General features: G+C 45.0%; 1 protein-coding gene across 1 annotated transcript in view; it reads right to left on the bottom strand.

Moving 5' to 3' along the window:
- Nucleotides 1-27,010, bottom strand: part of PARP4 (poly(ADP-ribose) polymerase family member 4) — a 123,859-nt gene that overhangs the window by 85,663 nt on the left and 11,186 nt on the right. Inside the window, exons 4-15 of the mRNA XM_043574551.1 lie at nt 25,614-25,680; nt 24,646-24,721; nt 23,796-23,912; nt 21,034-21,183; nt 20,365-20,502; nt 19,128-19,301; nt 15,491-15,651; nt 11,774-11,911; nt 9,654-9,749; nt 5,782-5,965; nt 5,434-5,590; nt 4,103-4,227 (exon numbers count right to left, since the gene is read on the bottom strand). Of these exons, the coding sequence (XP_043430486.1) occupies nt 4,103-4,227; nt 5,434-5,590; nt 5,782-5,965; nt 9,654-9,749; nt 11,774-11,911; nt 15,491-15,651; nt 19,128-19,301; nt 20,365-20,502; nt 21,034-21,183; nt 23,796-23,912; nt 24,646-24,721; nt 25,614-25,680 (1,583 nt within the window). The remainder of the gene's footprint in view (nt 1-4,102; nt 4,228-5,433; nt 5,591-5,781; nt 5,966-9,653; nt 9,750-11,773; nt 11,912-15,490; nt 15,652-19,127; nt 19,302-20,364; nt 20,503-21,033; nt 21,184-23,795; nt 23,913-24,645; nt 24,722-25,613; nt 25,681-27,010) is intronic.

Raw genomic sequence — 27,010 nt, 5'->3', positions numbered from 1 at the left:
TGGTGGGCTGGATGGGGGGCAGGTGGTGGGAGGGCTAGGGGGGAGGTGGTGGGAGGGCTGAGGGGGGAGGTGGTGGGAGAACTGGGGGGAGGTGGTGGGCTGGCTGGGAGGGAGTTGGTGGGAGGGCTGAGGGGGGATTGGTGGGCTGGCTGTGGGGGGAGGTGGTGGGCGGGCTGGAGGGGAGGTGGTAGGCTGGCTGGGAGGGAGGTGGTGGTAGGGCTGAGGGGGGAGGTGGTGGGCTGGCTGGGGGGGAGGTGGTGGGAGAACTGGGGGGAGGTGGTGGGCTGGCTGGGGGGAGGTGGTGGGAGGGCTGGGAGGAGGTGGTGGGCTGGCTGGGGGGGGAGGTCGTGGGAGGGCTAGGGGAAGGTGGTGGGCTTGCTGGGGGGGGTGGTGGGAGGGCTGGGGGGGAGGTGGTGGGCGGGCTGGGCGGGAGGTGGTGGGAGGGCTGGGAGGAGGTGGTAGGCTGGCTGGGGGGGAGGTGGTGGGAGGGCTGAGGGGAGGTGGTGGGCTGGCTGTGGGGGAGGTGGTGGGCTGGATGGGGGGCAGGTGGTGGGAGGGCTAGGAGGGAGGTGGTGGGCTGGCTGGGGGGGAGGTGGTGGGAGGGCTGGGGGGGAGGTAGTGGGAGGGCTGGGGGGGAGGTGTGGGTGGGCGGGGGGGAGGTGGTGGGAGGGCTGGGGGGAGGTGGTGGGCTGGCTGGGGGGGAGGTGGTGGGAGGGCTGGGGCGAGGTGGTGGGCGGGCGGGGGGGGAGGTGGTGGGCTGGCTGGGGGGGAGGTGGTGGGAGAACTGGGGGGAGGTGATGGGCTGGCTGGGGGGGAGGTGGTGGGAGGGCTGGGGGGAGGTGGTGGGCTGGCTGGGAGGGAGGTGGTGGGAGGGCTGGGAGGAGGTGGTGGGCTGGCTGGGGGGGGAGGTCGTGGGAGGGCTAGGGGAAGGTGGTGGGCTTGCTGGGGGAGGTGGTGGGAGGGCTGGGGGGGAGGTGGTGGGCGGGCTGGGCGGGAGGTGGTGGGAGGGCTGGGAGGAGGTGGTAGGCTGGCTGGGGGGGAGGTCGTGGGAGGGCTGGGGGGAGGTGGTGGGCTGGCTGTGGGGGAGGTGGTGGGCTGGATGGGGGGCAGGTGGTGGGAGGGCTAGGAGGGAGGTGGTGGGCTGGCTGGGGGGGAGGTGGTGGGAGGGCTGGGGGGGAGGTGGTGGGAGGGCTGGGGGGGAGGTGGTGGGTGGGCGGGGGGGAGGTGGTGGGAGGGCTGGGGGGAGGTGGTGGGCTGGCTGGGGCGGAGGTTGTGGGAGAACTGGGGGGAGGTGGTGGGCTGGCTGGGGGGAGGTGGTGGGAGGGCTGGGAGGAGGTGGTGGGCTGGCTGGGGGGGAGGTGGTGGGAGGGCTGGGGGGGAGGTGGTGGGCTGGCTGGGCGGGAGGTGGTGGGAGGGCTGGGAGGAGGTGGTAGGCTGGCTGGGGGGGGAGGTCGTGGGAGGGCTGGGGGGAGGTGGTGGGCTGGCTGTGGGGGAGGTGGTGGGCTGGATGGGGGGCAGGTGGTGGGAGGGCTAGGTGGGAGGTGGTGGGAGGGCTGAGGGGGGAGGTGGTGGGCTGGCTGGGGGGGAGGTGGTGGGCGGGCTGGGAGGGAGGTTGTGGGCGGGCTGGGAGGGGAGGTCGTGGGAGGGCTGGGAGGAGGTGGTGGGCTGGCTGGGGGGGGAGGTGGTGGGAGGGCTGGGGGGGAGGTAGTGGGCTGGCTGGGGGGGAGGTGGTGGGAGAACTGGGGGGAGGTGGTGGGCTGGCTGGGGGGGAGGTGGTGGGAGGGCTGGGGGGGAGGTGGTGGGCTGGCTGTGGGGGGAGGTGGTGGGCGGGCGGGGGGGGGCTGGTGGGCTGGCTGGGAGGGAGGTGGTGGGAGGGCAGAGGGGGGAGGTGGTGGGCTGGCTGTGGGGGGAGGTGGTGGGCGGGCTGGGGGGGAGGTGGTGAGCTGGCTGGGAGGGAGGTGGTGGGAGGGCTCGGGGGGAGGTGGTGGGCTGGCTGGGGGGGAGGTGGTGGGAGGGCTGGGAGGAGGTGGTGGGCTGGCTGGGGGGGGAGGTGGTGGGAGAACTGGGGGGAGGTGGTGGGCTGGCTGGGGGGGAGGTGGTAGGCTGGCTGGGAGGGAGGTGGTGGGAGGGCTGAGGGGGGAGGTGTTGGGCTGGCTGGGGGGAGGTGGTGGGAGGGCTGGGAGGAGGTGGTGGGCTGGATGGGGGGGGAGGTCGTGGGAGGGCTAGGGGAAGGTGGTGGGCTTGCTGGGGGGGGTGGTGGGAGGGCTGGGGGGGAGGTGGTGGGCTGGCTGGGGGGGAGGTGGTGGGAGGGCTGGGAGGAGGTGGTGGGCTGGCTGGGGGGGAGGTGGTGGGAGAACTGGGGGGAGGTGGTGGGCTGGCTGGGGGGAGGTGGTGGGAGGGCTGGGAGGAGGTGGTGGGCTGGCTGGGGGGCGGTGGTGGGAGGGCTGGGAGGAGGTGGTGGGCTGGCTGGGGGGGGAGGTCGTGGGAGGGCTAGGGGAAGGTGGTGGGCTTGCTGGGGGGGGGGGTGGGAGGGCTGGGGGGGAGGTGGTGGGCTGGCTGGGCGGGAGGTGGTGGGAGGGCTGGGAGGAGGTGGTAGGCTGGCTGGGGGGGAGGTCGTGGGAGGGCTGGGGGAAGGTGGTGGGAGGGCCGGGGGTGGGGACAGTGGTGGGGAGGGCTTGCTGGCTGGCACTGGTGGGCTGGCTGGAGGGAGGTGGTAGGAGGGCTGGAGGGGAGGAGGTGGGCTTGCTGGGAGGGGGTAGGCTTGCTGGGGAGGGGGCAGTGGTGGGGAGGGCTTGCTTGCCCCTGCTGGTGGGAGGCCTGGGGGTAGGTGGTGGGAGGGCTGGGGGAGGGGCAGTGGTGGGGAGGGCTTGCTGGCCCCTGCTGGTGGGAGGCCTGGGGGTAGGTGGTGGGAGGGCTGGGGGAGGGGCAGTGGTGGGGAGGGCTTGCTTGCCCCTGCTGGTGGGAGGCCTGGGGGTAGGTGGTGGGAGGGCTGGGGGAGGGGCAGTGGTGGGGAGGGCTTGCTGGCCCCTGCTGGTGGGAGGCCTGGGGGTAGGTGGTGGGAGGGCTGGGGGAGGGGCAGTGGTGGGGAGGGCTTGCTGGCCGCTGCTGGTGGGAGGCCTGGGGGTAGGTGGTGCGCTGGCTGGGGGTGGGGGCAGTGTGACAGCCTCTTCCTGTGGTCCAGGCTGTTGCCCAGCCCAGGCAGGCAGGCACCATACTGCCTTGGCGGGCCCACGTCCTCCTGCTACTCCCCGCCATGGGAGTCCACAGCAGACTCAGCAATGATGTTGCTGGCTGTTTTAGCAAGGGTGAGGAGCACAGGGCCCTGCTGCTCTGTGGGAGCGGAAGGCAGGCCGTGTTAGTTGGGCTCAGCTCCACTGGGGGCTTGGGAAGGAGGGCTGCTGGGGTCGGGTCACGTACCTAGTCCCCTACTTCCTACATGGCTGTACTCAGGTGTCACCTCAGTGAGGCCTTCTTGGCCACCCTACTTACAAGTTCAAACCCCCCATCCTGTGCAGCTCCCACCCCCCCCCAACCAGGCTCCCACCCTCCCTGTGGCTCCCACCCTTCCTGAGGCTCCCATCCCCCCTGCATTTCCCCCTGCTTAGACTTTCTTCTTTAGCACCTACCACCATCTACATATGATGCACTCTGTTTATTTACAATGTTTACTGCCTATCCCCCAATAAAATGTATGCTCCATCAGGGCAGAGTTTTTCTTTTGTTCCTTGTTGCATGCCTAGAGCCCGGAACAGTCGGTATGTAGTAGGTACTCAATGAATAAATGAATTTTAGAAATGCACATTTCAGGGTGCCTGGGTGGCTCAGTTCATTGAGCCTCTGGCTTTTGATTTCAGCTCAGGTCATGATCTCACAGTTGTGAGAGCGAGCCCTGTGTTGGGGCTCAGCGTGGAGCCTGCTTGGGCATCTCTCCCTCTCTCTCTGCCCCTCCTTCACTTGTACAAGTCTCTCTCTCTCTCTGTCTCAAAATAAATAAACAAACATGAAAGAAAAAGAAATGCACATTTTAATTCATGCAACTATAATCAAATTGTCATTTATGACTCATATCCATTTAAAGTATCATAAACCCACAAAGACATACCTGGGCTACAAAGTCTATTATTCTTCCTTTGATGTGAACCTCCTCAAGAGGAACTGAATTGCCAGAGAAATCCTGAAGGCCAGACTTGATGTTGCCGAAAGGTTTGGCATCTTGTAACTGATAATCTACATATTAAAAATTATAATGTTAGCTTTTAAGACCATCCCTGCACTATCTTTGTTATCTTAATCTTTATTTCTTTCCCTTCCCCCTTCATACAGTATATTTGAGGAAAAATGGACAAGTAGCATTTTATGATTTTCCGCAGTCAATTCTGTAAAGTAAGTGAACCCATATGAGAAAAATGGGGGCAGCATTTATAACAGACACATTACTTTTTAATCTACAGATTCTGAGGAGTCATCTTGAAAATTTAGAATCAGGCAATTACTTGAAAGACATACATTTAAACATATACACAAGCACACAAAAGTCTTAAGACTATTTAAATAAGTGTAGTTTATGCATGAATCTAGATAATGCATTCCTTGGCCTGCAATTTTGATTGGTCACTACCATTTATTGTGTCACAGAAGCATGTAAGACCAATATGAGACTGCTTAGACATTCAACCCAAGGAACACTGAATCAAACTTTAAAAAAAATATATTAAAAAAAAATTTTTTTTTCAACGTTTTTTATTTATTTTTGGGACAGAGAGAGACAGAGCATGAACGGGGGAGGGGCAGAGAGAGAGGGAGACACAGAATCGGAAACAGGCTCCAGGCTCCGAGCCATCAGCCCAGAGCCCGACGCGGGGCTCGAACTCACGGACTGCGAGATCGTGACCTGGCTGATGTCGGACGCTTAACCGACTGCGCCACCCAGGCGCCCCCCAAAAAAATATTTTTAATAAAATAAAAGCAGGGGAGGGGCAGAGGGAGAGGGAGACACAGAATCTGAAGCAGGCTCCAGGCTCTGAGCTGTCAGCACAGAGCCTGACGTGGGGCTTGAGCTCACAGACTAGGAGATCACGACCTGAGCCGAAGTCAGACGCTTAACCGACTAGAGCCACCCAGGTGCCCTCCCCCACCCGCCCCGACACTTCTTGCACTTGGCATCTTAAATTGCTTCAGTGGGTTTGTGGCCCTGGCCGTCTGCAGGTGTGAGAGTTCAATGCGGTATGTTAACAAAGTAAGATGTAATTTTGAGAACACCTAACCTCTCTCAAGTATCCTGGTTTTTACTTCTACAAAGTAAAAAAGGAAATAGAATATTAATGTATGAGTTCCCAGATATAGTTACTGAACATGAACATAAATTCCTCTAAGAATAAAATGTTTGAGTTCTATAAATATCACATAAAACAGCATTCAAGAAAATTGTCTTACCTTCAACCTTTGAAAAATTTGAAAACTCAGGTCTGGATTCTTCTAATTCAGTAGTATTACAAGGATGAAAGTCCTTTATTTCATCTCCGGGTAGGCAAAATTTAATGATATATTTCAATTTAATCTGATTGGTTTTATACACAACAAATTCATCATCCTAGAACCAACAGAAATTAATAGGTATGGGGACAAATCCTTTATTGGCAAATGTTTTCAGAAAAGCAGATTTGCAGGTTTGCTAATCTAGAAAATATTGAATTCAGGCAGCCATAAATATGCAATAATTATTTAAACTTAAGCATATTCAATAAAAACAGGAGCTCTCTGCTTGTTTCTTGAAATAAATACCTCGAAGTCCGTGGTGACAGTGGCTGTTGCTCGAACCCCATGGACACTGTCATAACCTGGTGGTGCTTCCGACAAGGAGAAGTCTTTTCTGTGTAAGTCCGCACACTTTCCAAGGGCTACGTCACAGACAGCCAGGAGCCTGGTGCCATCCGTCTCTCCCGGGTGGGAGTACTTAATACCCGTACTGCGAGGGAAAGGAAGTACGTGTTTGTGACTTACGGTTACATGGCAATAATATTTTAGTACCCATTATCCATCTCTATATGTGAAATAGACTCAATGACTTTGCTGGCAGGATGTTCCAGATTTTACGGCTATTAAAATATCTCTGAAGGGTCAGTTTAGAACTTTATTATTCACTTACTTGTTTCAGATGTTGCCTTTCTGTTGTGCAGGTAGTGTTCAAAGTACTTTCTTCCAGGGATGGATGCATTCCCCTGTTGCCTCAAATCTTTATTAACTACTAAAACACACACATTTTGGTACAGCAAACACCAAAGTGACGAAAGATAAGGAAAACCCCCCATCTTATTAGTTAAGAAAGAGCAGATTACTTCTGTGCACTGAAGCTCAGAGAGAACATGAAATACCAGGTAAGTAAGAACCGGTCAAAGGGAAAGACAGCACTGGTATTCTCACAAAGCCTTCTGAATCCAGATGGAGAAACAAAACTTCAAACAACATCTAAATGAGAGATTTTGTTTTGACTTTCTTCAGGACTCAGCAGCTTTAAAAAAAGCAACTTTTCTCTCTGCCCCTCCCATGCTCACTCTCTCTCTTAAATAAATAAACTTAAAAAAAAAAAAGCAACTCTTGTTATTAAGGAGCATAGGTTAGGACACCTTTGGAAGCAACATTTTTGGGACATATCTTTATTTTTCCAAATATCAAGACCCAAATATAAAAGTGTTGCCTGAAGACCCTTTGTTCTATCCCCTCTAAGACTTGACTTCCCCCTCTTTTTTTGAGAGAGAGAGATCGAGAGCATGCACATGCACAAGAGGGGAGGGGCAGAGGGTGAGGGAGAGAGAGTCCCCACAAGCTCCACGCTCAGTGGGGAGCCCGACATGGGGCTCAATCCCACGACTGCGAGATCATGACCCAAGCAGAAATTAAGAGTCAGACACCCAGCTGACTGAGCCACCCAAGCTCCCTAAGACTTACTCCCTTTTATTTAAAAAAATTTTTTATATATTAACAATACTTTATTTTTAAGTAATCTCTACACCCAACGCGGGGCTCGAACTTTCAACCCAGAGATCAAGAGCCGCGTGCTCTACCGACTGTGCTTTCCAAGTGCCCCAAGACCTGTCCCCTTAAAAAAAATAATCAATTTCCCCCATTTCTCCTAAAACTTGTTTCCCTGTGACTGCTGAGCCTGTGACCCTTGACTTTACCTCCGCTTCCTCCCTCTCCATCCCCCACCTTTCTCAATGGCTGCCTCTATCTGCTTGCTTGTCCATCACCCTTCAGCCTGTTGCAGTTTGGCTCAATTGAAACCACTCTATCCAAAGTCACCAAGGACTTCAACTTGGTTAAATTCAAAGGAATCCCAATTTGTTAAAAAAAAAATCTTAACATCTAAAAAAGTTTTACTTTGAAAGATTTGTACAGAGGAAAGAGCATTTATACCATAAGTGTTAAGTTTCAAGAACAATGATAAGACAGACAACCACATAGCTCCTGCCAAGTTTAAGAAACAGAAAAGAACAGGAGTGCCTGGGTGCCTCAGTCGGTTAAGCACCTGACCTTGGCTCAGGTCATGATCTCACGGTTAGTGAGTTCAAGCCCTGCATCAGTCAGTCTCTCTACTGTCAGTATGAGCCAGCTTTGGATCCACTGTCTCTCTCTCTCTCTCTCTACCCCTGTTCTGCAAATGTATGCACGTTTGCCTGCTGTCTCTCAACAATAAATAAACACTGAAAACAACAACAACAACAACAACAAAACGGAAAAGAACATCATCAATATTTCTACGTTGCCCTGTGGCATTACCTTCCCTGCCACCCAGAGGGTAATCTAATCGTTATCTTGTGTTTATGTGTATATTATTTTTTCTTTCTTTTACAGTACTGATGCATAGATATGTGTCCCTCAACAGTATGCTTAGTTTTGCTTGTTTTCAAACTCTATACATATAGAATCATAGAGCAATTATTTGCTCCACGTTACCTTCCTAAGACTCCTCCATTTGGCACGTGTAGCTGTAGTACACGTGTCTCGACTGCCATATAGGACTCCATGTAGGCCGACACCAAAATTTTTGGATCCATTCCACTCTTATTGGACATCTGCATCATTTCCAGTGATCTTACAGTTTTCTTAGCCATCTGTGTACATGTCTCCTGGTCTATGTAGACCCACTAGGGAAGTGATTCTCAACTCAGGCTGAATCATCCAGGGAGCTTAAAAACCTCACCCCTAGACATCCTGATTTGACTGATCTGGGGTGAAATCAGCACCAGTGGTGTTTAAAAGCTCCTCCAGGTGGGGAGGTGGGTGGGGCGATGGGTGAAATAGGTGATGGGGATTAAGGAGGGCACTTGTGATGAGAACTGGGTGTTGCACAGACGTGTTGGATCACTAACCTGTACACCTGAAACAAACATCACGCTGTGTTAACTGGCTGGAATTTGAATGAAAACTTTAAAAGAAAGTCCTTCAAGTAAAAAACATAAAAAGATAAAAATAAAATCTCCAGGTGATTTGAATGTGTAGCCAGGATTGAGAACCGCTGCTTCCTGGTTCCTAGTCCAATCTATAGGATTCCTAAGTCACACCATTAATTTTGCTCTTCAACTACAGCAGATGATGCCAACATTTCCTCAAGAAGGCTTATCAGTTTATTGACAGTGTCTGAGAGTTCAGACTGTTCTAGAGACTTACCAACACCTAGAGTTGTTGCTTTTTTTTTTTTTTTTTTGCTGATAGGTATTAAATGGTATATGATAGATGAATTTGCATATTATTGATTAGTAACCTTTTCAAATGACATTGTCCATGTGTTTCCTCTTCTATCAGGTTCCTACTCATGTCTTTTGTCCATTTGCTTTTTGAGTTATTTTTTTCTTACGGATTTCCATAGGAATTCCTGAAATATCCTGGATAATTAATTATCCTGGCCTGGCCTAAACCCAAGCTCCATCATTTAACTAGCTCTGTGACTTTATGCAAGTTACTTAACCTCCATCAATCTGTTTCCTTGTCACGGAATGATGTCACAATACCACCTGTGAGGTTTATAGACAATGTGCGTGAAGCACTTAGTCCGGTGCCTTGCACAGGGCAGGTGTTTAATACCCTGTGGCTATTGTGGGGATAGATTTAAATATTAACAAGGATATTGAAGATGAAATATTATTCTATACACATAGAGTTCATTTACAATAGATAAGACACAACTTAAGTTGTGTAAATGATAAGTTGTGTATATAATGTGTATAAGCACATGAGAGGTCATGTGCTATAGAAGTTAAGATCACTGGTCCTGGAGAAAGACAAAATGCTATGTGATCTTGGGCAAGATACCCTCACTGTCCCTCAGTGTTCTCATCTGTGATATGGGATAATAATAGAACTGACCTAAGAGGGTTGTTGTAAGGATTAAGCAGGTAAATATATGTAAAGACTCTCAGGATAGTAAAATCAAGGTGATTTAAAATAAAATTTTCCCAAATATCCACCACAAAAGACATATTTCTATGGTATACTGAGAAAACTGGTTGCTTTCACCGATATGTTTCTTGGATGAGAAATCCCTTACAAAGGAAAGATGGAGGAAACCACATAGCAACTACTTGGGTATAAATCCTTGGTGATGGGTGTGAGTAACATGGTTAAGACATCATGTATAGTATATGTAATATACTAACCTCAGTGAATCGCTGAAATATATCCCACTCCCAAGATTTCCAGTGTCTGTTCTCTTTGTGCCACGATCTTCAACTACTTTGGGTAAAAGCAACCCACTAAAAAGAAAAGGACATTAAAATGATTTACTAAAAGAAAGGGTATTTTTAATTATAGGGTCATAATTCTAGCAAAGACAGGTGCTATTCAAGGAGGACATTATGCTAAGTGAAATAAGCCAGACACAGAAAGATAAATACTGCATAACCTCACGTATATGTGGAATCTAGAAAAGTCGAACTCAGAACCAGAGTGCAGAATGGTGGTTTCTAGGAGGTGGGGGTTGGGGAAAATGGGGAGTTGTTGGCTAAAGAGTATAAACTTTCAGTTCTAAGATAAAGAATAAAAATAAATTATCTTTGCTAAGAGTAGACCTTATGTTCTCACCACAAGAAAAAAAGATAACTATATGAAGTGATGGATGTGTTAACTTGATTGTGATAATCATTTCACAACATACATGTACATGAAATCATCATGTTATGCATTTAAAAAAATCCTCTTGTACAACCTAAATATATACAATTATCATTTGTCAATCACACCTTAATAAAGCTGGAAAAAAGACACCAATTAAAAAGACAATAAATAAATAAAGAGCATGAAATGAAAAGAAAAATGTATTTCAAAGTAATCTCACAGAAGGATTTCTAGGTGCTATTCACATGACCCAATCTATGGTCAGCTTCTCATCCCTGTCTTGACCAGCCTGGAGGTGCTGGCCATTCTTCCTGCCTTGGGTCAGGGCTCTGACTCCAACCTGCCAAGGTCGAGCACTGAGCAGAACCATGTTTAGGCCCAATGCTGACTGCGTTTCTCCCTGGCTCAAGAACTTACACATATCCTGCAGGCCTTCTAGCATTGCTAAGAACTCTCTGCAATCAAAGTTAAACCCTGTTGTCTCTGAGAAGGTGGGTCAAGGGAGACTTCTGCGTTTATTACATGAACATCTCCAGTTTGAATTTTGTGTTATGAAATGTAATTACCTTTGTAAAGTGGTTTTTGGGTTTTAGTCCTACTTAAAGGTTATTAAAAAAACTGTCCTATTTTTCAATTAGTACCTTTATATTTTCATTTTTCATTTTTCAATCTTTGTTCCATGTGGAGTTTATCTACGTGTGAGGAATGAGGTAAGGATCCAACTTTGTATTTTTCCAGGTACTAATCTGTCCCAATACATAGTATTGAAGAAATTATCTTTCTTCCACAGAAATAAAACCTACTTTTATCATGTACTAAACCCTCTATGTTTTTGCATTTACTTTTGGATTCTTTATTCTGTAGAATCATCTGTTTGGGCACACCTCACTGTTTTAATTAACACAGTTTTATAACATGTTTTTAGTGTCTGGTTAATTCTTCCTCATTAATCTTTTTCAAAATTACTCTGGCAAAGTCAAATTTAAAAAAATATGTGCAGTATAATCAGCTTTTTATTTCTTAAAAAAACATCTTGTTAGCACTTTTATTGTGATAGCTCTAAATTTATAGGTTAATTTAAGGAAACTTGGCATCCTTCCGATTAATGTAAGTGTCTTTTGGGTCCTTCAACAGCAGTTGAACGTTTTTTTCTAGATGTATCCTGTATATTTCCTTTTATGTTTCCTCTTAGGTATTTAGTTAAGGACCCAGATGTAATCATATTCTCCCCTGCTCTCTGTGACTGCAGTTTGGCTCTGATATTAAGTGATTATTCAAAGCAAACAGAAATTAGAGTTACGTTTTGAATAGATAACTCATAGCATCTAGGTACTCTAATTTCTAGACCCTTCTCTTTAAGTATTGGACATTCCCAAATTAGACACACAGAAGAGCCATGAAATAGAGAATCTCCTTTCTTCATATGATACTGTCTTCAAGAAGCAATTCATACCCATGTACTACACTTTAAAATACATATAATAATAAATAATTTAAATTATATTTAATTATAATTTAAAGGGCTCAGTTTTCTCTGGAATGCAATAAGCTGGTTTTAACTGAAGAGACCCAGGTAGGGTATAAAAAAAAGTAGGAAAAAGGGTAAAACACTTCATGTTCGTGAGGCTGAAACATTTGGAAAATAAAGATGGTGTCCTCTTACCGGGACAGGATCCCTACAAAGCTTTGTACGGGAGATCCATGCAGTAAGGACTTCACATTGCCAAGCTGGCTCAAAAACTCTGTGGCTTCATTCACTCTGCCAACTCTAAATATCTGCAAGATGTCTACTGGACCTGTACTGTAAAAAGCAGAAGAAAAATCTTGAGACTGTACAATCGAAAGTAAAATAAAAAATCATTATTAGCAGGAGAAAACCCAAAACAGCCCAAACGTCCATTATTATGGAATGGATTCTGTGAGTCACAACATAACATTTCTTGCAAATACTATGTAGCCATAAAAAAAATCACACTCTTAAAAAATAAATAAGTATATGAAGTAAGATTTGTTGTAAAATGAATTTTAAAAATAGGTTACAAAACTTTATGCATAGTATGATCCCAAAGTTTTTCAAATATATAACATATAGAATAAATAGCTTGAATTCATTGCACTCAACCATTCACAAATACACTCTGTGCTGAGTGTTCTGCCAGGCACTAGAAGCAAGATAGCATGGTCTCTGGCTTCACGGGGCTTACATCCTAATGGCGAGACAAAAATGAAAAGTTAACAAATAACTGATTTTAAGTTCTACTCTACCAGGTTCAGAGACGGGATAGTCAAGAAAGGCCTATCCTTGAAGGTGACATTTACTGCAACATGGCATAATACAGTGTGTATTCTAAGACTTAACTGGTTGTTATGGGGAAATTAATTGGATGCGGCAGGAGCGGGAAGAACGTCAGGAAGGAGATGAGACAACGGTGTCTGGACTGAAGGTGGCAGCAGTGTGAACGAAAGAAGCCAATGGATTACAGACATTTTGGAGGCAGAAGTGACAGGAATGGAGATGTGGGGATGAGGGACAGTTGACAATGGCTCTGGGTGGGTGACTAGATGGGGAGGCATGGGGAAAGACTGGGGGACTATGGAGGGACGGAGTTGTGGGGTGGAGAGGGTAGGAGAGTCTATCCAGTATGTCTTCCCAACTCCATGTTTCTTGGTGTCACATTGGTAGCCTGAGATTAGCTATGGTGGGAGCATTTTTATACCACAGAAATCAGCAGTTGTTACAAGTCAGGACTTTGATTTCAGAGAGCTGGCTTACCAACACACCGCTAGGTGAGGAGAAGAATCAATAATTCAATTTGGGATATATTTATTCTACACCAAAATGTTAACAGTGGTCATGTTATCTCTGGGTTATCTCTGGGTGGTGAGATTTTGGGTGATCATTAATTTTCTTCATGTTTTCACACATTGTCTAAACTTTCAGCAAAGAACATGAATTTTGTAACTAGAAAAAATGAATATGAAAAAATCATCATTAGTGAAATGAAATGGAGAAAATCTTCTTCTCCTTCTCCTGCTTCTGCTTATTCTTTTCCTTCTTCTTCTGCTTCTTCTGCTTGTGCTTCTTAACAGCAGCAGAATCTCTCCACACAGAGAGGTCCACTTTTGTTGTATGACATTACTAGGGTGCGAGGTGAGATCTCTAAGGGCTTGAGTTACATTAGATGACTGAACTGCACCCCCCTCCCCAGGGCTTGAAGACGTGGCTCTTCCTTCTCTTTGACTCCCTGGAGAAAGTCAGTTACTCCCCTCCTGATTCTGCCTTCATTGTTAGTAGTTTCTAATTTAGTATTAGATCCTAGCAGATATCTAGGGGTGGGTCAAAAGTCAAATCAAAAGAAGTAAAAGGAATTTGATTATATATAAAAGCCAAATCTGGAAAAGATCTAAAGGAAAGGATTTTTTTAACTGATGTAAAAGTCACATAACACAAAACTAACCCTTTGAAGTACACCGTTCCGTAATAATTAGCATATTAAAATGTGCAGCCACCGCTTCTACTTAAACATTTCAGCACTCCAGAAGAACAGCCCATGCCCATTTAGCAGTCGGTCCCCAGTCTTCCCTCTCCTGGAGCCTGGCAATCTGCTTTCTGTCTCCATGGATTCGATTTGTCTCTTCCAGATATTGCACATACATGAAATCATACAATATGTGGTCTTTCATGTCTGGCTTCTTTCACTTAGCATAATGCTTTTGAGACTCACCCATCTTGTAACATGTATTAGTACTTCACTCATTTTTGGTGATTAACATTCCATTATGTGTACATAATCACGTTTTGCTAATCCTTTCAACCACTGATGGACATTTGGGTTGTTTCCACCGTTGGGCTATCGTGAATAGCGCTGCTATGAACATTCATGTATCCGTATCTGCTTGAGTACTTGTTTCTACTTCTTTGGGGTATCTAACGAGGACTGGAATCGCTGGGGCAGACAGTAATTCTATGCTGAATTTGTTGAGGAACCGCCAAACAGCGGCTGCACCATTTTATGGGAGTTCCAATTTCCCCGCATCCTCACGAACACTATAATTACCCATATTTTCATTTTCTCAAAAAAAAAAAAAAATACAGCCATCTTGGTGGGTGTGAAGTAACGCTAGTAATGGCATTTGAGGGCAACTGATCAAGGAAGGCAGAACACCGTTTTAGACAGGTCTGAATTAGTCCATAAGGGGGGTGCTTCTAGCTAGTTGCTGGAAAACCAGTTCTCAAAGCAATAGCAAAACCCACACAGGACCCCGATTTGTGGCATTTGCTGGTTTCTATGGTATAAATCCTCCCACCATAGCCGATGTCAAGTTACTAATGGTATTCAACTCACAAAATTCCTAAAAATGTAACAAATGGCCCCCGTGGTTTGGCTCCAAGCAGTGTGTGAGGCTGATTAAGGCTAACCTGGCCCATTGTACCTAAGGAGAGCTGAGATGCCAGAAACACCCAGAAGAAAGACTTCAGGCAGAGGAGTGCTGGGAAGTTACATTAGTGGGCTGAGTGACCAATCCAATGGAAGTCAGTCCCACCCTTAAGAATAATCCATCAAATTAGTTTCTGAACCTTGAAACTGGGTCCAGGCTCTCAGAGGAAACTAACACCCAGTGAAGGCTGGTCTGAGAGGCTGATCCAGCCTCCTGTTGCTCCTGCTGCTGTCCTGGCTTATAGAACACACGTGAGCACAAGAAACAGGGAGTCTCACCATCAGTGAGGAAACAGATAATGGATGTGACTGACGGTTAGGGGTGCCATATCTCTGGCCATGTTTTCCAGATTTTCAACTGAGTGTTTTCATGCCATTGAGTGAGTGTCTTAGAAACTACCATGCACACAGCTGCATTTTAAAATCTTAATATAAATGGGTTTTCCTATATAACACCCTTCAAAACACAAATAAGCCTTGTGATTTAAAATTTTTAAATTTAATTCTCAGCAAGATTAGGTAAGCTTGAACTCAGAGTGAATGGGGAGAGTTTTCAAGCATAGAATACTGTCCCAAGTTATATTATAAACACTGAAGAAAGAAATTTGTCATCACAATATAGTTACCTTGTTATAGAGGATTAAATCATACCGGTTATTGTGGAGAGTAGCTTTTTTTTTTTTTTTTTTTTTTTTGAGAGAGAGCATGCCTGCATGCATGTGGGGGGTGGGGAGAGGGAGAAAGAGAGAATCTTAAGCAGGCTCCGCCCTCTCAGTGTGGAGCCCAGCTGCAGGGGGCTTGAACTCAGGAGCCATGAGATCATGACCTAAGCAAAAATCAAGCGTCTGAGACACCTAGGCACCCCTGGACAGTAGCTTTTTAACAGAATCTGAAATAGTATTACATAATAACAGATCCTAAGACATTTCCTTTATGCATACCTGTGATTATTCTGTAAAACCTCTTTTCTAACTCTGAAAAATTCTTCAGTGTTCTGTTCAACATGCTCAATTTTGCATCTCAAAGCTCGGTATTTGGCAAGAGAAGGCGGGTTGGGTCTGGACAGATTAGTTTCACAGACATTAACCATGTCTCTTATTAGCTGTAGATGGAAATGATGTAAGACGTTAGAATCACTACATATCAAAATATTTATAGCACATTACACTTTCTCAAAAAGATTGGAAAAATAAGATTTTATTTCCCCAAAGCTTTTTTTCTTCCAAAGGTTTTACTTTTAAGTAATGTCTGCACCCAATGTGGGGCTTGAACTCAAAACCCAGAGAGATCAAGAGTCACATGTTCCACCAACTGAGCCAGCCAGGTGCCCCTCCCCAAAGCTTTTGATCAATATTTTGATCAATATGTAAGTGGCACATTAAAGGTAATACCTTTAGTATGTATTGTGCCCTCAGTGATAGCATAATATACAATAATAATAATAGTGTACATTAGGACAGCACCTCATTGTTGATAAAGTGTTTTCAGCTACACTGTTCCTTTAATCCACACTGTTACACTGGTCTTATTAGATCTTATTATCCTCACTGTATAGATGGGGACAATGAGGCTCTGAGAAGCTGAATCAGTTGCTCATGACTCCACAGCAGAGAGGGGATAGTGACTAAATAGGAACTCAGATCATCAGGGCTCAAGTCCAATTCTGTTACCAAAAAATTCATTAAACATGTTCTCTATGCCAGGCTGGTATTAGATTTGAAAGACACAAAAATGATGAAGAAACAGGTGTCTTCCCTGAAAGGGAACCCTGGTATACTTAGTATACTCATAGGTCATGGAGCTTGGAGGAGGGAACACAGCTCCTGGATAATCTGAATTACGTTTATACAGGAATGTATTGCTTTCACCATCTTTGAGGCTAAGGAGACATTGACAGGGGAGCCCTATTCACTCTACTTGCCATGCATCCTTATGACCTTGGCGTGGCGAGGGGCTAATTTCAATTCAAATACACCAGCCAGAAAAGAAGAGACTGATGGATTTTTCTATATAAAAGTAAAAAATTTCTGTATGGTGAAATAGAACACGTCAACCATCACCCCAATTCACCATAAGCAAAGTAAAGAACAAAACAAAATGAAACAAATAAACTGTAGCAAATATTTGTAACTCATGTCCCAGACTAAGCTCCCTAACTTCTTAAGATGTCCTAAAAATCATGGAAAAATATCAAGATCCAAAAGAAAAAGAGGCAAAGGACATGAATTGGCAGTTCACAGAAAAAGACACACAAACGTCCCCTAAATACAAATCCTGGAACTGAGAGGTCATTTCTCATCCACGAAATTGGTAAAGTCTATAAAAGTTTGACAAATACACTTGTGGTGAAACTACAGGAAATAGAAACTCTCATTCACTGATGATGGGTGGGCAAACAGTAGAACCTTTATGAGGGAATCGGACAAAATCTATCACAATTACAGATGCATTCACCCTGTAAGCTAGCACTTCTATTCCTGGGACATGTCTCAGGGACACTCCTCTGAAGGTACGAAATGACAAATACAAAAGCGTATTCACTGTGGCACTGTTTGTAGTAGCAAAGTCCGGAAACAATCCACAATGTGGTGAGTGAAGATGTTCTCTATGTACAGGATATGTTAAGGGGGAAAAGCGGGTGCAGAGCAGCAAAGATGGCATATGACTTTTTATTTCAAAAAAGGAGAAGAGGAATAAGTATATATGTGAATATTTACAGTTTTGTGCATAAAGAAACTGCAAAGACAAACGAATTAGTAAAAATGGTTATCTATCGAGTTGGGGAGTTGCAATGGGTGGAGGGGACAGGGTAGAACAGAGACTACTCTGAGTATTCCTTGTAAATATAATTTTGACCGGGCACCTGGGGGTCTCAGTCGGTTAAGCATCTGACTCTTGATTTTGGCTCAGGTCACGAGCCGGGCATCAGGCTCTGGGCTGACATCGCTGAGCCTTCTTGGGATTCTGTCTCCCTCTCTCTCTGCCCTCCTCTGCTCTCTCTCTTTCTCTCTCTCAAAATAAATAAACTTTAAAAAATATATAATTTTGACTTCTGAATAATGCAGATGCATCACCTACTGAAAATATATAAAAGTTAAATGAAAAGGCATTTGGATGGGCATCCCAGACACCTGCTCAATACGAAAACCAGCCACTGAGGTTCTTTCTTCTGGTTAGGCAAATCATGAAACTTTAAATTTGGAAGACTCCTTTCTCATCCTGCGGACTGGTTCATCTCATCTGTTGGTTCTTCACTTATTTTGGATTGAAGGGGGTAGGGGGAGCCTCCTCTAAGAGACAAGAAAAGAAATACTCTGAATGGGATGCAAGGAAGCACTGTAGCTATAAGGTGATGTAAGGGGAGCCAGGTGGAGAAGGGAGCACAGAGACGGGAAGAAGCTGGCCCCTGATGATAATGCCTCCTTTGAGCGACTGGACCAGCAGTCACCCTACAGCTGGCTTCCTGTTATACAGGAGGGTAAGTATCCTCATTGTTCAAGGCAATTACAGCTTTCTGTTTCTTTTACAAACACAATCCCAACTCATCTCCTTGAGATAGGGAAACTGAAGGACTCCATAAAAATCTGCTTTTTACTCCTTTTCCTGCTTCTATTCTTGTTAGGACCCCCACTTTACACACAGGTCAGAATGCAAATAGTGCATGTCCTCCTTGTATGGGACCAGGAGTTAAGGATTTCTATAGAAGAGATAATACCTAAGGAAGGACCAGGTGAGAAGACCCGAGAAGCCAGTATATGCGCATTCCAGATCACCAGAGTTACATATCTCACACAACCCTCCTGGCTCCAAGGAACATCACCTAAGCCCTCACTTTGTTTTGAGCAGTTCCTGCATGCCTGAGAGCACATGTACACCAGACCACGACCCTCCACAGAAACCCCAGACCTCAGGCAAATATAAGATTCCCTCTCCCAGACACTGCCTGTACCTGCACTCTCTCTCCCTTCAGTAACCTCTGCTTTCACCTCCCGCTGGCCCACCTTTGATTTCTATCCTGCAATTTCTTTCTTTTTTAATTTTTTAAAATGTTTATCTTTGAGAGAGAGAGAGAGAGAGAGAGAGACATGGAGATAAGTGGGGGAAGGGCAGAGAGAGAGGGAGACAGAATCAGAAGTAGGCTCCAGGCTCTGAGCTGCCAGCACAGAACCTGATGCTGGGCCCGAATCCATGAACAGCGAGTTCGTGACCTGAGCCGAAGTTGGACGCTTAACTGACTGAGCCATCCAGGCACCCCATCAATCCCGCTGATTTCTATCCTGTGAGCAGCCAGGAAGCCGCTCTGGGTCCTCAGACCTGGCCGGCCGGCATCATCCTAATGTAGAAAATTACTTTACCATGCAGCAATTCTAAACATATCTGCCTTTGTACTAGTATTCCAACACATTCATGTTTGGGAACATGGTTCAGATAACTTCCATAAGGATCCAAAGCATTCTAAAATGGCTCAGCATTTATTTTTGAGCCAACTTTTGTGATTCAGAGCTATCTTATTAATCAGATTTGAAAAGATTCTTCCCCAACATATTTTAAATTGAATTCTGTATTTCAGAGATTTACCTGGCAGAGGTCCTCTTTCTTAGCTAATAGTCTCAGGTTCACTTCTTCAGTTGCTGTGCCTCTGTGAGGTATTAATCTGTAGAACTCGGTCATCATATTTTGCAATTGTTCTTCTGTTTCTCCATTTTTCAGGGCTGCCTTTACTAGAAGGAGAACTCCCTCCGCCTTGCTCACCTTTAAGTGGACAACAATATACTCTTATTAAAATCGAATCTTTACAATCAAAGAGAAAGTGAAGGAACATGCATAAAAATACCTAAAATAGTTGTTAGATACGTCATAACTATTAGTTTTCTACTGGACACCAGCCATAAAACAACTGCCACATTTATGGGAGATGTATCTCAGCTGTGACAATGATGCCATGAGAAGGTTTCCAAAAATGGGCTCAGCTTAACTAAAGGAGAGAACCAGAGCCTTAAATATCTGTATCTGTGTATCTATATCTATACCTGCATCTACATCTGTATCTATAGCTACAACTGGATCCACAGCTATGTCTATATTCACAGAGAGAGGAATTCTAACACAACCATAGGAGATGTGCTTTTCACACAAGAAATTTAGAAAGATTTTAGAAAGAAATTTAGAAATTTAGAAAGAATCAAAGTAAGAACAAAATTCAGCAGAATGTATTTCTAATTACACAAGTGCATTTTGAGCCTTGTGCCAGGAAACCTTTTTCTCCCTGAAATAAATTAGTTCCGTTCCACAGAAGAAGACTGTAGTATTTTACTACGACAACGCAAATGTACCACTGGGAATACTGTCTTCACTTGCTCCTTCAATCATGTAAAATTAAGAAGAGTACCTTCTGGAAGCATGCTGTCTTTCTCTACAATAGTCACAAGTTCCAAGACTGTGAAGCAGTGACGGAAGCAGAATAGGGTCTGAGCATCCGACTGAGGACCAACAGCATCCCTGTCCCTCAGGCCTGCCACAAACCTTGGGTGGGACCTAGGAGAGCGGGCCTCCTACAGAGCTGGCACCAAAAAGCCTGCTTGGGGCAGTTCTTGGGTGTGACATTTGAGAGACAGGAACATCTAGTTTTCCCGGAAGCTTGTTTTCCTCTCAGCACTCTCCACATTCCCTTTCTCCAAGGTACGAAAAAGCATGTCAGGAGCGCATCCGGAACAACCAGACCGGTGCGCAAACACACGTGCTATCATTCAAGCTAGTGAGCCAGAAAGCGGGTCTGTCACGACAGAGGTTTGCTTGGAGGATGCACGTGACTCACGTCATTGAGACTAATCCTGTTCGCAGGCTTGAGAAGTGTGTGCTCCAGGTGGCCGAGAGCTTCCGCCCAGACCATCTCCACCAAATCGCTCACCTCTTTGCTCAGAGTGCTTGAATTCATTACCTCCTCCAAAAGCAACTGCAACAACAAAATTTGAAAAACCAACAAGAAGTTTCGTAAGTGGACTGATTGAAAACCAAGAGAGAAGAAATAATTAATTTCAGCCAGGCAAAGAGTGACAGGCAGTCAAGTGACTGATAACTTTGAGCTTCCACTTCCTCCTTACACTCTCCTCATTTCCCCTTCTCTCTTTTACTCCCACTCTGTGTTTCCTTTTGACTCTTCCTTCACTTTATCAGCTTGAGGCCTGCCAGTGGCATCAAAGGTTAAGCAGCATGAAGGGTCAAGGACCCCTGATTCCTGGCCCAGGTTATAATCAAATTTTGTGAAAGCCATGAGGGTTTGTTGCTGAAGCAAGCAGGAAGTTTCATGGCTTATCCTGGAACTCACTCCCCACCGGCTGCCCTGCCGTGCATTTTTGTGAGTTTACCTTTCCTGTTCTTAACTCCCACTCTTCCCTCCTGCCAAGTTTTTATTTGTCACAAAGAAAACATTTCTATTCAACATACTCAGTCAGCCACAAAAACTAAACACATGAGTCAGTCTTACCGCCTGCAGTTTTTCAGATGCCAACTGGGTTGCTTCGGGTGTAAAATATTCCCTTAGCAGAAATCCTTGTTTCTTCAGTTCTTCAATGTAATTTTCATAGTGCTCACTTGCATCTGCAGAGGTTTTCTTTACAGAGAAGTGTCTTCTAGTCTGTGAATCATAGCGTGGAGCAAAATGTCAGGATGCGAGGATGTACTAACTTATTCACATACGGGTCTTTACCGAACGCCTCCTATGTACCACAGGGGAAAGCAATGTAAATAGGCATTGGATCCCTGCCATGAAAAAGTTTATTAACTATTTTCAAAGAATTACTTAAATCTTCAATCCTTCACAAAACAGCCTAAAACCTGAAAGGGAGAAAAGCTTGAGCAGGCCCAACATGCAGAAGAGGCACATTTGATTCACTGGAGAGTCACTCAAACGTCTGTTCAGAGACTACGCATTCTTAATTTACATACTATTCTAATTAGCTTTGAAATCTGGCTTTCAAGCTTTTTGGAAATGGGAAAAATAAATCAGGGGAAGGGAGGAAAAGAAAAATAGCTCAGAAATGAGGTACTGTTAGGGACAAGCATACCGTCAAAATGAAATGATACTACCACAGCAAGGAGAAAGGCAGCAAGCTCTCAGGTCACGCAAATAATGTTGAGGGAGTGGAACAAGGCATCCTGTGGATAGACGCAAACTGTCTCCCTCATTCCAACCTGCCCATGGATGTGGCATTCTTCTGCTTTTCCTGGAAATCCGTGCTCCTGTAGTGAGCAGTTATCCCAAAGTTATTAACCTCAGAGAACGGGGGAGGTCTTGCCCATGGGTGTCGGTTTGGGTGTCAGCCAAGCCTCTGGCTCTGGAGTGTGTCACCCCAGGAAGAAGCCAGGCTGCTCATGACACTGCTCAACTGCCCTCCCGCACTGGTGGCCACGGGACACCTCTGAAACTTAGAGAAAAGAGCATACCATGTTCAAGTTACTCCATTTGAGAAGGCAGAGTTTAACACAATTTTGGAAGGTTTCCATCAAATTGGCTTTTTATGAGAGGGGCAAACTAGAAAAGCCTCTTCTGCAGGACAGCTCTTTCACACTTGGTGAGGATAATTTCTATCAAAGTGAACACACTCACCGGAGGAGCACTCTACTTGTGTTCTCAGACTCACGCCTGCTAAGGGCGGAAGGCACTCAGGAAGGGCTCTCGAGATAGTAAGCAGGAGGGGACACAGTGGCTGATGCAGCCTTATAGTTTTCAGTAAAGAAAACCAGTGACAACACACTCTATCATGGTTTTCAACTTGATGTTTCCTTACTTTTTACCCACACAACTAAATCCTCCACAAAGTAGAGCACATGTCTTTGGGTAAAAAGTTAAGAAAACCCCTTCTCCTCCTTGGACACATTCGACTTGGATTAACTTTTTATATTTGTTCCTGTGGAAAGCTGGTAAGGGTGGGACGCTGTAATATTAGGCAAAATTGCTTAGGTAATAGTGACCTCTCATTAATAAATTGCATCAGGACCAGGAGTTCAATGAATGAAACTTAAATGGTGGGTGGGAAACCTGAGCCTTGGGCTTCCCTGAGGACAGTGATGCAAGCGATGGGCATCTCCCTTCAAGACATCTCCAACCTAGGCCTATGTTACAACAGGTATGGGCTACTGTGGGTGACTTTCTACGTCAGGTAGATCGTGCCTCCTCCTGATGTGAGTCTCCCTCCTGGCACCACAGCTGGCACCTCCAGCGGGGGCAAAGCCAGAAGCATCCAGAGCCTGAGTAACATGCTACGAGGACCACTCCCCCTGAAGAGGGTCTGTGTGCCCTGTGGGTGCTGTGCTTCCTGCCTGTAAGTCTGTCTAAACGGAAGACACCCTGACGGTGTGGCAGCATTTGCTTTGAACTTTAGGTATTAGTTCTGAATTTATTTTTGTGTCATAATAGTTTCAGATGGGAACCATGCCCTTGACTTGACAGTGACCTAATGCAAAGGTCTCGGGCTCTGCAAAGGCTTCCTGGTTGTTTGTGAGCCTACAATACTTTACATTTCAGTATCAGTTCTGTCCCAGTGGGTTCTGTCCCAGCTCTGTCCCAGAAGGTTACAATCATGAATCTTCCCTGGTGGTGATCTACCTCTGAGGGGCAGGGTTTGAAGTAATTAAAAAAATTTTTTTTAATGTTTATTTATTTTTAAGAGAGAGAGAGAGAGAGAGAGAATGCAAAAGGGGGAGGGGCAGAGAGAGAGAGGGAGACACAGAAGGAAGCAGGCTGCAGGGTTGGAGCTGTCAGCACAGAGCCTGAGGCGGGGTTTGAACTCGTGTACTGCCAGATCATGACCTGAGCTGAAGTCAGACTCCTCACCGACGGAGCCACCCGTGCGCCCCTAAGTAATTTTTATCTTTGGCTTCTGGTAGATCACTTGGTACTCAGCAGGTACTTAAAGTGTGTGAATGGGTGGTTTTTAGCAGTGTGTGCGTTAGGAAAGTTCCCTTAAGTGCTTCAACACAGGGGCAGGAAGCCCACGTGCCCTGCACCCGCTGAATATTCCCCTATTGACATTGAAGAACCCCGTGCGGCTCTAGTCAAGGTGCCGCTCTCACCCCCTTTCCTTCACCTGCGACATTGCAACGGAAAACACAGCTCAACTTTTCAAAACCATTTACCAGGTAAAAAGAAAAAGGGTAACAGATTGGCCGGTACCTTGACCAATGTTAAGGAAACTAGTTATGAACGAGGGTGGATAAACACATACGAATCAATATAAAGATCGATACCTTGACGCCGGTGGCCGAGAGGAAGTGTGCGGATATCAGGAAGGCGGCGTCCCCGGGCTCCTCCCGGGAGCACTGCAGTTCCACCACCGCCACTGCCTTACCACCCTCCGCCCCAACCTGGAAAATAGGTCGTGTGTCCATTAAATAACAAGCCGCACGCACCATTTAAAAATGTAGATTATAAAGCCAATACAAGTTCACGCGAGATACAATTCGGAAAATACACAAAGTATGAAGAAAAAATAAAAATTACCAGAAAGCACACTACAGATATAATTACTATTAATATTTTGGTATATCTCCTGCCTGTATTTTTACTACAGATCTATCTGTATGTGTTTAAACTATACCACTTTTTACATTTTCTCTATCACAGAAGGAATGTTGTTTTCAAGTTACATTTCATTAAAATATCTAAAAAATACAAATGGAGCATCATTTTGAATGCGAGGGTTTTCATTTACACGACATTGGAGAAAGAATTATCTCCTTTTCTTTTTAATGAGTGGTAATGGAAATTCAACATAATGTAAATAGTGTCAAATCTACTCTTAAAATACAAGAAGCCATTAATAAACACGGAAGAAGTCCTTTACTTTTAAATTCCCATCAATATTTTGTACTGTTTATATTTTATTGTGAGCAGGTATTGCTTTTATAATAAAAACACGAAGAAGTTAAATGTTACATTTTAAATATAAAAATTTTTTTGACTATTAAAAATCAACTCATCTATTAAATATTTATTCAGGATATGCACAATTTTCCAAAACAATGAGAAAATTATCAAACAGGAAAAGTAATCAGAAGACATTGGGGGTATTTTTTCAACTACAAATCAGGCTCTTACTTTTTCCAAGGTGTTATATTTTGCAACTTCGAAATCTTGTGGAAAATGAGGAATTTCAGCATTCTCTGTATAAGACCTGAAATTTGTATAAGAAAAATGAAACATTACAATGGACTTTTAAACTAAGGAGCCTTTTCATAAAATTTTTCTTGGATGTCTCCTAATTCCATACAAAGTACATTTTAAGTCCCTAATGCCTCCTTAGATATTCTGAAAATGGTTAGAAAGTCTTATGGAATGAGCTGGATTCCTCCTGTGTGTAACTTTAGAGTTCTCATGCCAAATACTGAGTGTCTGCATCAGAAGGTGGGCGTCCTGAAGCAGAGGCAGGGCATAAGAGAAGCAGGCCAGCACACTGGAGAGAGCACCAATCCTGCATCCTCTTGGGTTCTGACCCTTAGAAACCAATCACTTAGGCTCACACCAGAGATTGTCTGGACTACAGTCAACAGCCCTTTGAAATAAAAGTGTCAGACTTCTCATAATCTGTACTTTTATCTTTGGTATTTGCTCCCTCTTTTAACACTACGATTAACAAATAAAATGAGGCTAAACGTGACCCTTAACTGACATTACAGTTTGGGGTATGCTGGAAGAAGCTGCACATGGTCCATTTGCAGAAGGCTGTCATTTCCAGTTTTTGACACATTAGGTAGGGAGTAAGGGACTGTCTCTACTCTAAAGGCTTCTCTGTAAGGTAGCAGGGTGAGCAGACTGCCCAAACCTTTTCTTTTTTCAAATCAATCCAACTTTCATGTCCAATCTTGTATAATACTAAGATGGAAATAATTATCACTCTACTAGTTGAAGTAAAAAGTCTTAAATAAATAAAAGCCTAGAATTAGAGAAGCAAGATAAACAAAAATACTACAAGAAACGTGAGGTACTAATAGTATTTTAAAACTGTGTTTGAGGTTTACAAAATACTTTGCAAAACTGGAGAGTCTTAATGATCAGAAGTAGATTACTCTGTGAGTTCCACAACGTTTTCCTTCTCAGTGGAGTTGTCCTGGGACAGATCATCTGTTGTCATTTCTAAGAGAAAACAAATAAAACACTTGTTTGCTACTCAAAGATTTATTAAAATTATCAACAATAAACCCTGGAATTGTTAAGATTCTTGAGTATAGGTAATATTTACCATGCTATTATCTTTTTTAAAGATGTCCTCAAATTAGCTATAGAAATTGGTGATCTAAGGACAGAGCAGGTGGGACAAAAAGATTAAAGACAAAAGATGGTGAGAATACATTATAATTCTCTTTTAATAGGCATGTGAGGACAATTGTAATAAAATCTGTATTATGTGAAACTCATTGATAGATATACAATTTCAAATAGCATTTTTCTCTTCTGAAGATTATGGTGAGGATAGTTATGAAATGCATTTCTTTCTTCTTTTTGAGAGAGAGAGCATGTACATGCAAGTGGGGGAGGGGTAGGCAGAGAGAGAGAGAGAGAGAGAGAGAGAGAGAGAGAGAATCTCAAGCAGGCTCCATGCCCAGCAGAGTCCAAGGGTTCAATCCCACAATCTTGGGATCATGACCTGAGCCAAATTCAAGAGTCAGACACTTAACCAACTAAGCCACACAGGCGCCCCATGAAATGCATTTCTTTTTTTTCCTTTTTAAATTTTTTTGTGTTTTATTTTATATTTGAGAGAGAGAGAGAGAGAGAGAGAGAGAGAGAGACAGACAGAGCACGAGTAGGGGAGAGGCAGAGAGATGGAGACAGAATCTGAAGCAAGCTCTAAGCTCCCAGCTCTCAGCTGTCAGCACAGAGCCCAATGCAGGGCTCGAACTCATGAGCAGCGAAATCATGACCTGAACCCAAGTCTGGCGCTTAACCGACTGAGCCACCCAGGTGCCCTAACATGAAATGCATTTCTAATATGCTGCAGGATCAGAGTGGTTCCCCAGTGCCATCATGTCACAAATGAAGGAACTGGGATGTTTTAGTTTAAAGGAGGGAAATTCGAGGGCTCCTATGTGAAGCCAAGCAATTTTTGCTTCATGTTTTTCTTATAAAAGAATCATAACACTGTCTATGGCATTATGATACATAGGGAATAACTTCTTTTATAAAAGGATTTCTTTCCAGTTTTAATTATGCTACCAAGGGGTGCCTGGTGGCTCAGTCGATTAAGCATCCGACTCTTGATTTTGGCTTGGCTCATGATCCCAGGGTGGTGAGATCGAGCAACATGTTGGGCTCCATGCTGGGGTGTGGAGCTGCTTGAGATTCTCTCTCTCTCTCTCTCTCTCTCTCTGCCCCTTTTCCCCGCTTGCATGCTATCTCTAAAATAAAACAATACGTATATGTATGTGTATATATATATATATATATGTGTATGTGTATATATATA

This window comes from Prionailurus bengalensis, chromosome A1, assembly GCF_016509475.1.
Source record: "Prionailurus bengalensis isolate Pbe53 chromosome A1, Fcat_Pben_1.1_paternal_pri, whole genome shotgun sequence".
NCBI classification, from domain to species: domain Eukaryota; kingdom Metazoa; phylum Chordata; class Mammalia; order Carnivora; family Felidae; genus Prionailurus; species Prionailurus bengalensis.
The sequence above is the reverse complement of the archived record's forward strand: the minus strand, read 5'-3'. Positions and strand labels throughout refer to the sequence as shown.